The 10,170-nt window shown below is 37.6% G+C and overlaps 1 protein-coding gene across 1 annotated transcript; it reads left to right on the forward strand.

Moving 5' to 3' along the window:
• The first annotated feature begins 209 nt into the window (after window positions 1-209).
• Window positions 210-9,798, forward strand: LOC107594383 (contactin-3-like). Its single transcript, XM_016284407.1, has 10 exons — window positions 210-378; window positions 2,595-2,648; window positions 3,374-3,523; window positions 4,048-4,118; window positions 4,498-4,732; window positions 5,655-5,770; window positions 6,130-6,316; window positions 6,536-6,648; window positions 6,846-7,014; window positions 8,727-9,798. The coding sequence occupies exons 1-10, from the start codon at window positions 210-212 to the stop codon at window positions 8,816-8,818; spliced, it is 1,356 nt and encodes a 451-aa protein (XP_016139893.1). The 3' UTR covers window positions 8,819-9,798.
• Window positions 9,799-10,170: the final 372 nt, after the last annotated feature.

Genomic DNA, 10,170 nt, shown 5'->3' on the forward strand with positions numbered 1-10,170 from the left:
ATTAAATATACATAAAAACACAGTATTTAACTACAGATTATGTTATCATATAAAAATGTAGATTTATAATAATCTGATTGTGTTCTTTATAATTACTTAATGGTGTGTTGTTATTTTAGTACTATTGCCTATTGATCTCTGTGGCCAGACTAAAGTTCATTGATCTTCGATGTAATATAATTGGTTTTAAAGCTTGTTTATCTGGATGAATGGTTTTGCAAGGCTTTCATCATGTCACTTTATTGTCTAGAGTCTCCGTTCTGGATAATGGCAGTCTCCGGATATCCAACATCACCAAACTAGATGCAGGTCTTTACACCTGTGTGGCGAGAAACCAGTTTGGAGTGGCAAGCAGTGCAGGCACACTGGTGGTGAAAGGTATGCTGGGACATTTTAGTATTTAGTACATGCATTACTCTTGGACAATTCTGTACATATGCATGCATGTAACACGATGATGACAACATGGTTTCATTATAAAAATACATTTGTGTTAAATATATTAATAAAATTAAAAAATAAAATATATTAATAAAATAAAATGTGTAAAGAAATTTCTACTTTTATCCAGTCGATGACGCATAAAAGTCATCAAAAGTGATCGTAAAGACATTTATAATGTTACAAAACATTTCTATTTCAAATAAATGCTTTTCTTTTGAATTGTGTATTCATCAAAGAGTTGTAAAACTAAATATCACAATTTCCACGAAAATATTAAGCCGCAGCATTGATAAGAATAAGAAATGTTGAGCTGCAAATCAGCATATTATAATGATTTTGAAGGATCTTGTGACACTAATGATGTAATGATGCTGAAAATTCAGCTTTGCATCACAGGAATAAATTACATTTTAATATGTATTCAAATAGAAAAGTTGTTTAAAGAATATTTCTCAATATTACTGTTTTTACTGTATCTTTGATCAAATAAATTCAGCCTTGGTGAGACTAAAAAAGTACAGATCACAAATTTTTGAATACTGTGTACTGTAATATGTGTTGCAAAACAATATTTTGTATGATATAAACAACTATATACATTTAAATATAAATAACTATTTACTATCGATCTACAGTCTTTACCAGTGTAAGAGTAAAGCACAAGCTCCTTATCTCCACACTCTCTAGATGAACTGTGCTTGTGGTTAATGGGGAATTGATTTATTTGCCAAGCATTAGAGATGCATGATATGTGTGGAAATAACCGTGCTGTGTTTCATTAGGGCTTAAATCCATCTAAAACAGCCTTTTTTGCAACTCTGTGAATTCTTCACCCGTTTGACAAGGCGGCGTGAACAATCCCAGCGCTCTATTAGAGCAGCGGTTTGGTGGTCCTTCTTGTTTTTAAAACTGGTTTCTATAGAAACTCTCTGGTTTCTTCTCCTGTTCTCATTTTCACATGAAAGCCTGAATACATGTTCATTTGACATGTTAATTTGCAAACAGTTTAAATAAAATTGCTCCAGCAAAAGTCACGTGTTTGCCATATTAAAGAGACATCTCTGCAAGAAATGCATGATAAAGCATGAATAATTCAGCACACGGTAATCCAGTGATTACTAATCAGTAATGATTCATCCCGTAAATTAAAGCTGAACCAGCTATTTTATTAATATTCACTATTGCACGTTTTTGTCATCTTGACCCTTTTCTCTGACATCCCCTATATCAACTTCATCTGAGGAATATCAAACAGATGTGATTATATAGCAAATATTTTCTTGTTTTTTTTTTCTTGTTTTTTTTTTTGTGGCTGACAATTACGTTATATTTTGAAGGGAGGGAGGGAGGGATGGATAGATATTTTTAGGGGGAATTGAGAATTTGCTTTCACAAGACTTGTTTCAGATGAAAATCTAACAGCATAGTGGCATCTAGTGGTGATAGAAGTGTACTACTCAATGCACTTCTTGCCTCAGCTCAAATGTAATACAGTAATGTTAATAATAATATAATACATTTATTTTGTATAGGACCTTTAAAAGTTAAAAGCATTTTACAACAAAAGCAAGGACAATGTAAAAGAATGCATTTTAAATACAAGAAAAACAACAATGACGACTAGGAATTAAAACACAGAATAATTAAATAGCAAAATAGTTACTATAATATAATATAGTTAATATAATCAAGTAAAAGCAATCCTGTTCAGCCAAACAATGTGGAGTCAAATAATGCACATAAACAAGGATTTATAAATCTATACGGTACCTGACAGAGAGTTATGACTCCAAAATAAGGGTTATATGGTCACAAACCCTGGCCCCAGATAGGATTCAAGTTGCCAAATTTTGCAGATATTGTGGTCTGTTAGAGGGGGGATTTACAAACTCCAGCAAGGAGAGCATTACAGTAGTCAATATGTGAGAAAACAAAAGAGTTAATCAGCCTTTCAGCACCAGGAAAGGACAGCATGGGCCGTAAATGTGCAATATTTCTAAGATAAAAGCAGGAGGTCTTGACAGTGTTCTGTAAAAAAGTCTTGAATGGCAGGTTATATACAAGTGCTGTTTTATGCACCAATCTACTGATGACTAGTAATGTACAGTTATAAATGTATTAGTTACTGATAACCTTATTCTTATATTCAGAGCCAACCATCATCACTTCTAAAGCCACCCAGCTGGATGTTACAGTGGGAGAGAGTGTTCGGATAGTTAACTGCTTGTTAATTGCAATTAAATGAAAATGTATCACTTAAATTGATACTAAATTTAGTTTAGGTTTTTATTAAATGCAATTAGCTGAACTTTTGACCCATGTAAGTAGGACTCCAGTACTTTATATGTCATTTAATAATTCTGTTGTCTTTAAAATATAATTAATCAATAAAATAATGATGAAGTTGCAAATTATTACATGTAAAATAAATTAATTTAAAATTATAATCAAGTACTTTGCATTAATATGTTAGTCATTACATCAAAATAAGTGTTCCTTTTTAAGCACAAAAAAATTACCTTTTAATTTGATATTATTACAAAGTGCACTTACATAGTCATGAAAATGTACTCTCTTTAAGTACATTGAAGTGGTCTTTTATTTCATTAAAATTATATTACCTGCAAGTACAGTTAAATATACATTTAAGATTAGAAGTTCACTAAAAGTGTGCATTCAGTGTGATTACTGTAAGTGCAGTTCTTTTTCACAAGGGTATGAGCAGGTAAAAACAAAAAGTTGTTGGTTGCTTTTAATGCCAATCACTTGGTCACATCTGGTCCATGTGTGGTTCTTGGCCAAAAAAAAGCTGCATATTGGGCCAGACCCTGTCTCTCCAGTCTCTAGCTCATTTTCCAAGTGATTATTATGTTTCAGGTTTCTGGAAATATATATTTTCAATACATTCAAATATCTCTTCTTTTCTCAGTGCCAGCGTCTCTGGGAGGGCAACAGTTGACAGCCCGTGTGGTTGAGTTGAGTCCATGGGTTGAATATGAGTTCAGAGTGCTAGCCACTAATTCCATAGGCACCGGGGAACCCAGCAAACCCTCACAAAAAATCAAAACCCAGGACACGTGTATGTATATAGTTACATGTTTACTGTGATTACCCTAACCCTAGGCACTTATTACACATTAAATGCATAAATGCCTCAAGGTCAGACGCAAGTAAAACATTAAACTGGAAAGCTGCTTTATAGTAGAAATTGAAGTTGTTTAATTTTTTCCATGTTTAATATTGTAAATCTGCTTGCTTCAAAGCAATCTATTGTATAAAGTGCTATATAACTAAATGTGATGTGACGTGACTGGAGTGCTGAAACAAAAAAAATAACTTTGCTGTGAGTATACTGGGGACTTCATAAGTTTTGGGAAGGTTAACCGGTTTGTTCAAATAAAACAAGGCACTTCTACGAGATTTGATTAGAGTTCTCTTCCAACCATACTGTATATTAAACTTTTTCACTCAGAACCAAGAAGCAGCCACAAAGCTGTCTCTGTGGTATCATGCTAAACAGATGGAAAAATGCCCTGTCTGCACTTCTGGGGTTTCTCATCTTATAAAACTGCCTGAAAAAGTCTTCTTCTTTTAATGCTGCAGTGCCAAGGACGACCCCAGCCAGAGTCAGTGGAGGAGGTGGCAGTCGCTCTGAGCTTGTCATCACTTGGGAGGTAACAAAGCAAGCTCTCGTTGCCCATTTAAGTGCTCAAAGGTAGCTGTCAATGGTGGACCGCCCACTGGCCTGTATCAAAAACAGGCCCATCATGCTGGCAGATTGTTTGGTCTGTGATTTAAACAGCCCTTTTTTTTAAAAAAAGGGCAGATACTCTTCAGTGAGGCAGACAAAATGTTTATGGATTTTAGCAAATATGTTTCAAAATGTGAAAAGCAAAAAATATGTTCAAGGACCGTGAAAGGGATTTCCATAGTCTACTGAGACAAAGCCTCTTGTATAACACTGCTGTGATATAATGATAAATCAGTCTTTCCCTTGCTCGTTCTGTCACCCTTTTCTGTGTTGTGTCTGTGGGTACTTGTGGGGCTTTCCAGCCAGTCCCAGAAGAGCTACAGTGCGGTCCAGGGTTCGGCTATGTGGTTGCTTTTCGCCCTCTTGGTGGTCAAAGCTGGATGCAGGCGGCCGTGACGTCTCCTGATGCATCCCGATACATCTTCAAAAACGAGAGCATCCCTCCATTCTCTCCATTTCACGTGAAAGTGGGAGTTTACAACAACAAAGGCGAAGGTCCTTTTGGACCTGTGACCACTATATACTCAGCAGAAGAGGGTAAACCAATTTACCAATCTTAATTTAATATGCAAAGACAACTATAAATGAGCCCTGCACAAGTTCAATCCCTCAAAATGTTTAAAGGGGATACCAGATGAAATTTTCACTTTTTTTCACTTTTCTGGAGTATCTGCCAGCTCAGAAAAGCTGAAAAGAAAACACGCAGCTAGTTCGTTATTTTCAGACTGCGACCCGAAAGTACTTTTGACAAGGTAAAAAGGGTGACTTTACACGCCAATTGAGGAATTTTAACCAAAGTTATTGCAGACATTTCATGAAGACTCTAAAGAATAATACCAACTTGTGGAAAATGGGCATCTGATGTCCCCTTTAAACACTCTGTGTCTGTGGTACAGCCGAAAATGTTATTCTTGGTTTGAGTGGCCCAACCATTGCACCATAGACCGTAATCAGGTTAGACAACATATTGAATTTTACACGGATGGAAAGGAGGCTGTGAGGGATAGACTTAAAGTCTTTGCAATGCCACGCATTGTATAAAGGTCCTATATCACAAGTAATTGTTACAACTCACAACTATGGAGTTTTTGTCTATTGAAAGTCTTTTGGAAAGATGAACCAATCATTACAGTATGTTGTTAAACAGTAGACTCTACTGAACACACTGTACTTCTATGCCTCATAGCCTTGTTTTCATTCCTTTCAAAAATTTATTTTGTTGGTGCTACCCTAAGGTCTACTGGCTCAATCAATGATGTTTGTTTGTTCGTACAATCGAAGATAGTGCCAGTGGAGCAGAAATTACCTTTAGGTATAAACAGGTATATGAAATGCTCAGAATGTTATGTTGCTGCAGAGTTGCTTTGTTTGATTAGGGCAAACTGAATGTGCTAAATATTTGCTAGTGCATCAGTGCTATAATAATGAGCCATTACAGTAATGATTATTCTGACCATAGAGCCGAGTCGCGCTCCCAGTCGTGTCCGTGCCAAGAGCCTGTCAGCCTCAGAAGTGGAGGTCAGCTGGAAGCCTTTACCATGGAGCACCAGTAGGACACGCATAATGGGCTATGAGGTGAGGACAACACAACTAAAGCAAGCTAATGAATCTGACTGGGTTTGTTCTACATCGTCGTGTATTGCCTGTGCTGTTATAACAATTCTCACATCCAGTTTTAATGTTCTTGATGCAGTAACTACCAATGAACAATGCTATAAAAATTAATATATTGGGGGAAATGTCAGATATTTTGTTTGTGGTAGGGGGATTTTTGCTTTATTAGAAACGGAATATCAGTAGGCAAGACTGACTTAAATATATTCACACAATGACTCACACAGCTCAGTGTGCTTACTACTGCACCACATAAAGTTTAATCAATGAACGACACTTTGTGATGCTGATTATGACAGCTAGTTGACTGTGAATTTCAGCTGAGGTACTGGAGTACAAAGGACAGACCGGACACAGCCAGTGTGATGCGGACTGTGGGAAACAGGACGTCTGCTGTCATTCGTGGACTGGACCCCAGCAGTACATATTACATCAAACTCAAAACCTACAACAGTGCTGGTGTTGGACCTGATAGTGCTGTGGTGAATGTCACCACTAAGAGACCCCGTAAGTGTGACATGGTCCCTGGCCACTGTGTGTTATTTTCTATAACCATAGCCATATTATTGTTTCCATTTTATCATTAGTTTAAAAGTTAGAGTATCTGCAAAAGACTTTGCATTTGTTTTTGACATTGTATAAAGTCTTATTGAGGAAAGTTGAAGTACAGTAGTTTTAAACTCCTCTGAAATGTGACGTTTAGCTCTTTAAATGTATTTTCTCCAGCACCGAGTCAGTCTCCATTGAAAGTCATGTGGAATGCTACAGACTCTAAACTCATCCTCAAGTGGGATCATGTCAAGGCTCTGGAAAATGAGTCTGAAGTTATGGGCTATAAGGTATGAACATACAAACATCACTGCCTCTGGTATAAACATATCTGATGTTTATACTGCAACATTGTTGAATGTTTGATTCTGATTGGTTGACAGATTACAGTTCCGTATATTGAATAATGCACACCATGAATTGAACGGTTTATCGTCTGTTACTGTACATCTAAACTGAGATTTAAAGGAGCTGTGTTGCTTTAAAGGTCATGTACAAGCAAAGCAGACAGAGTCGGCCCAGTGTGGTGGAGACTAACAGCACATTTCTTGAGCTCTCTCTGCCTGTGGACGAGGATTACATCATCCAGATTAAACCAGTCAGTGAAGGTGGAGAGGGGAGCAGCAGCAAACAGATTACCATCCCCAGGATAGCAGGTCTGAATTTATGGCCCCCTTATGGAATTTACAACTATTATCCTTCAGTATGCTGAACTCGTGGTTAATTTTTTAGGCTATCAAGTCAATAATGCAATTTTTGGTAATTAAAGGGGTCCTATTATGCTCTTTTACAAAGTCTTGATTTTGTTTTGGGGGTGTACTAGAACATGCTCTCATGCTTCGTGGTTGGAAAAACGCATTTTTTTTCACATAATTTACATTATTAAAATACCTTTCTCCCCAGGCTGGCACAAACGGCTCGATTAGTTCCGGCTTTGATGAAGGTCCGTCTTCCGAAAAACAAAATGTGATGTGATTGGTTAGCTGTCCCAGTGCGTTGTGATTGGCGAACAGCCTAGACGGTGTTTCAGTGCTGCCCCGCCTCTTGCTCTGTCTTTCAACAAAAGCTTTTGGCGAATCCGGCACTTCTCACTCGTGATGTGGAAGCTGTCCTCAGTAAAATGTGCAGCACACAATAGCAAATTGGGGTTATAATGCTCAGGAACAGAGTTAAAAAGTAAATTGCAACCACCGTTTCCTGACATCATCCGCTTTCAGAAGTGAAAAAAACAGCGTTTCAGGCGGTCGCACACGCAGCGTTGCGCCACGGCTTTAAAATTCGAACACATTATTTTCTATGAGTGAAAGTGGGACATAATATACCTCTGTAAATAAATACAATTTAAATTCACGTCTCGCACACTTAAATGCCCTTTGTATGAAACATATACGCTCCCTTCAAACTGGAATCATGGAGGAATATCCGGTAATGTCCACTTCGCAGGGCACTTACAGTCAAATATAGCAAACGTATGAAGCAATAAGAGAAACATACAAAATGTGCAGAGGGGGGCACGCGAGGACTGGAAATGAGAACCGCTGTTCTAGACATGCCGAAAATTTGAGGCTACAGCACAGCTGCTCTTCTTGGTTTTCTCTGACACACTAACTCTGCAACAGCACCACTTCTTCGTTTTGTCTCGTCTGATGCGCTCACTCAACCAAGCGTTCTGACCACGACCTCGCCCCTCCCCAGCCCCCAACCATTAGAATTTCTGTAGGCGGGAATTCTTTGTAATGAAATTCTAATGAGCCACTTTGTGATATCACAAAGCCCGGAAACCAAACGCTGTAGTCCAAATGAGCCGTTTGCTGTAGTTCTTGAAAATGGATTTTTTAAAAACTAAATATCTCCCTTTGGAGTGGACTTTGAGATTTGTAACTTTCTAGATCTTTTTTATGCCCAAACATACACACTACACACTGACTAAAATTAAGAAAGTGAAAAAGTGTAATAGGACCCCTTTAAAAAAATACATAAAAACGAGTGAAAATCTCTTAGGCTTAAATTGAAGGAGAAGCAGAATACCTATCACATCCTATTTGAAACTGTAAAAATCTTGTTTGTAGTTATAGTTCCTCTTCAGGAACTCGAGCTGCGTCGAGAACACTAGGGGAACGCCTTCAGTGACCCACGCTCTGAATCACATGTGAAATCAGTCCAATAGCTGAGTGGTACGTCACGGCGGATGACGTCATGAACGGGAAGCTATAAAAGCACGTGCGGCGGAGCCAGCGTCAGCTTTCTGTCATTCAGCGAAGCGCTCTGTGTGTGTCAGTCATATTTATTGTTGTCTGTCAAAAGTCTATAAGCTCCAGCTATGTCTAAGCTCCTGAAAATGATTTTTTTTTCAATTTATATTTTGCAGTTGCACATGCGATTGGATTTGCCCCAGAGAGGAAAGCACTACCAATGCTCGTAACACTATCACTCTACTGTACGGTCAGGACTTTCTTATGACAGATGAACTGAACTCTACAGTGGAGAGAACAGTACAAACATCTACAAGTGGAACCACTTGTCTTTTTCCAGTATGTTTTACAAATGAGACTCTTCAGAAGTTTTCCTCTCGCTTTTTAAAGGAGGATGTTTGCTAATCTGGTTTTGATCACTGACACCAAAGCTGTCAATACGGTGGAGTAGGATCTATCGCATTTTTGGGGGGATAAACGTGTCGACAGATCCACTGGTTTCCAACCAGTTTCCAACCAGGAACTGGATATTCAAGGGCATAAAATTACATACTGTTCATTCTTAAGGATTTGCATACAAGGACATCTGTTTGGATAAGATGAATCCATACTCATCCATTAGACGGTTGGCAGTGGAGAACCATACAAATGCCTTTTCCACAAGAAGCTTAGGAATACTTAATGAACTCCTTTGAAGATAATCCCTACTGCCATACCTCACAGACACTTTCGTTGTAAGACCATCAACCCATTTAATCAGCTGTCCTCAAATCAGACAGAGTTTACAGTCCCCCGGTGTTGACATGCCCCCCTGTCTGTTTGAAAGACGAAGCTAATGCTGCTGGCCTTACTTATACAGTAAAAGAGCTCTCTGGCAGTCTCGAGCTGGTTGTTCCTTCAGTCATGCACTGAGATATTTGTTTTGCTAGTGCGTGTGCCTCTTTAATGAGAAACAGTATGTAAAATATCCTCAGGACCAGAACAGCCTTAAATAGTTGTCTTGATTTATTTTCTGGTTTAGTTTGTTCATTTACAATTCCATTATTTGATGATGTACAACGGATATTTTGATTGTAAAAGACCAGCTTTTCATTTTCCGTTAAGGTGCTTTCTATAGGGTATAGCTGTGATCATTGAAATACCTAGAACATAATGCTTATGTTCCATTTTCAAGCTGTTTAGCATGAACTGGCTCTGTAGTGGTTTGAAATACTGTATTTGAATGGACTGTCTGCTTTTAATAAACGAAGGAACACAAGTAATGTTCTTAAGATATTTGTGAGTTAGTCATCATAATTTATACTGTCAAGGCCAAATTTATACCTTCAGGGATTCAAATTCATGAGTGGTGGAAAAGGTGAGAAGGTCAGAGGGCCTCCTGGTGAGTTTAACATGCCTACTTTAATTATTCAAATATTGAAAAAATTAAACATAGCTCTGGCTAAATAACTTCAAAAACAGGTAGCATCTGGCTGAAACACATTAGAAAGTGAAAGAGAAAGTCAGCATGAAATGAAAATCTTATCTATCTTCTAAATGCATGTTATGATCTTTTTTTATATATGCATCTGTGCATGCATATATATATATATATATATATATATATATATATACTTTTTT

Source organism: Sinocyclocheilus grahami, unplaced genomic scaffold (assembly GCF_001515645.1).
Source record: "Sinocyclocheilus grahami isolate Dianchi unplaced genomic scaffold, SAMN03320097.WGS_v1.1 scaffold10.1, whole genome shotgun sequence".
NCBI classification, from domain to species: domain Eukaryota; kingdom Metazoa; phylum Chordata; class Actinopteri; order Cypriniformes; family Cyprinidae; genus Sinocyclocheilus; species Sinocyclocheilus grahami.

Bases quoted from the DNA above. Each gene is read 5' to 3' on its own strand.
- LOC107594383 (XM_016284407.1), top strand. From the start codon at position 210: ATGGTTTTGCAAGGCTTTCATCATGTCACTTTATTGTCTAGAGTCTCC. The intron at 5,771-6,129 runs GTGAGGACAACA...TGTGAATTTCAG, and splicing joins CACGCATAATGGGCTATGAG to CTGAGGTACTGGAGTACAAA. The intron at 6,649-6,845 runs GTATGAACATAC...GTTGCTTTAAAG, and splicing joins CTGAAGTTATGGGCTATAAG to GTCATGTACAAGCAAAGCAG.